Source organism: Carlito syrichta, unplaced genomic scaffold (assembly GCF_000164805.1).
Source record: "Carlito syrichta isolate Samal-C Ts95f unplaced genomic scaffold, Tarsius_syrichta-2.0.1 Scaffold312065, whole genome shotgun sequence".
Classification (NCBI taxonomy): domain Eukaryota; kingdom Metazoa; phylum Chordata; class Mammalia; order Primates; family Tarsiidae; genus Carlito; species Carlito syrichta.
The window spans coordinates 147,885-150,024 of NW_007256161.1; the positions used below are offsets into that span (position 1 = coordinate 147,885).

The following is a 2,140-nucleotide window of genomic DNA, read 5'->3' on the forward strand; positions in this document are numbered from 1 at the left end:
TATTCATTCTTAATTTTAGGCAATGTAAAAATGTCTAATTTTAATTTTAGACAATGTAAAAATATCTCTTTTTGAAAAGATTGTCAAATAGAAATGCCATGCTTCCTTTCTTTATTCTCTTTCATGATTTCAACGTAGGCATTTATGATTATTCATGTAATTGATGTAAACTTCTTCTCAGATCTGAAGTACAAATGTAGCCACATATCTATTATTTATTTCCACTAATTGCTCAAACAACCATCTACTTAATAAACAGGAAGTTTAGCATATTTTCTTAGAATTCTACTCTCTATGAATAGCTTAAGAATCCGGTTGAAAGGAAGCAGTTATTCTCTGATGCTAAGAGGCTACTGGAGTTTGATCAGTCCAGAACTACTGCTGTTTCTCACTGCTACATGATGTTAAAATGGAAAACTCATCCCCTACCATGTCTGCTTGATAATGAGTCAGAATGACGCTCTACCACAGAGTGAGTATAAGACATCCATTCAAGGCTCCCCGCCCCCAGTCCTTTTTATAACATGGGATTCCAAGTTCAGAGTGATATGTGCCAAGTGAGTTCGTCTTAAGATCATTGCATACATCAGTTACACAGTAAAAAACAAAGGGATTTTTTTAAAAGCAGGTTTTATTGAGAGGACAGAGAATCTCTCACAGTGGGAGGGACCCAAGAGGGTTGCCCAATAAAGGGATATTTTAAAAAGTATATGTACCATCTCAGACAGCATATAAAAAGAGTGGATGAGTGTAGCATGGACAAACCTTGAGCCTTCCCTAGAAGGTGTACTGTGCTGGCAGGATATATTTTCCCAGCACCCTTCTCAAGGCCTTCATGACCTCCTTATTCCTCAGGCTGTAAATAAGGGGATTCAGGGCTGGAGTGACAATTGTATAGAAAGCAGAGATGATGTTGTCTTGTTTGGGGCTGTGGAAGGAACTAGGCAGGACATACATGAAAGTGGCAGCTCCATAGAACATCCCGACCACTATCAGGTGGGAAGAGCAGGTGACTAGAGCTTTCTTCCTTCCTTCACTTGAGGGCATATGGAACACAGTGAATAGGATCAGTATGTAGGAGGCAACTATAGCAGAAAGAGGGAGCAAGAGGAAAGTCACACCTGTCACATATACCATGAGCTCATAGCTTGAGGTATCGGCACAGGCCAACTTCAGCAAGGGTGGGATCTCACAAAGCAGGTGACTGATTTTCCAGGACATACAGAAAGGGAAGTGCATGGTGTACACAGTATGTCCTAGAGCACTCAGGAACGCGAGGTTCCAGGATGTGGCCACCATAAGCCAGTAGATTCTCGGCCTCATTAGGGTCATGTAGTTCAGAGGATGACAAATGGCCACATACCTGTCATAGGCCATGAAGCCCAGTAGGACATCCTCGGCACATCCCAATGTCAGTGCCAGGAACATCTGAAGGGCACAGCCTCCAAAGGAGATGGTATTTTCCTTGTGCAAAAAATCGACAAGGGCTTTGGGAGTGACAACAGATGTGAACAGGAGGTCCATAAGAGAGAGTTGCCCAAGTAGGAGGTACATGGGCACGTGAAGCTGGGCATCTATTGTGATGACCAGAAGCAGTAGGCCATTGCTGGTCAGGGCCAACATATACAAGACTGCGAGTATAGCACAGAGTAGTTCAGGAGATCCACTGTCATTCAGAATCCCCATCAAGATGAAGCCACTTGTCAAGGTGGAGTTCCAGAGCTCCATGCTGTGGTTTCTTTAGTTGCCTAGAACCAAATGCATTCTCAGTGAGAGCATTCCTAAGGAGTTCACTCTGGCTTTTGATTGTCCCAGATAACTGCATTAGCCAAAAGGAATCCCATGATATGATATCTTTTCTTTCTCTTAGCTATGTTTACTCTCTGATTTCTGAAATTCTGAATGTTTTTATTGAATTATGTAAATCATCAGCTAAGGAGGGATCAGGTATTTGAGCATGTTAGTGCTAGTTAATCATTTAGAAAGCCTTCAAATAAGGTTTCCAGGAGAACAGGTCCAAGCAGGTATCATTGTAGATAGATGAAAGCATCTCTTTCTTCATAATAAACAAATACACTGGGCATTAGTTTAAGATCTCACTTTTTTTTTGCTGAAAATATACATGAAATTCCAATTCAGT

The 2,140-nt window shown here is 41.4% G+C and overlaps 1 protein-coding gene across 1 annotated transcript; it reads right to left on the reverse strand.

The window, feature by feature from the left end:
- Positions 1-766: 766 nt before the first annotated feature.
- Positions 767-1,816, reverse strand: LOC103271987 (olfactory receptor 2AG2). Its single transcript, XM_008069479.1, has one exon. The coding sequence runs from the start codon at positions 1,726-1,728 to the stop codon at positions 778-780; it is 951 nt and encodes a 316-aa protein (XP_008067670.1). The 5' UTR covers positions 1,729-1,816; the 3' UTR covers positions 767-777.
- Between the last annotated feature and the right edge of the window lie 324 nt (positions 1,817-2,140).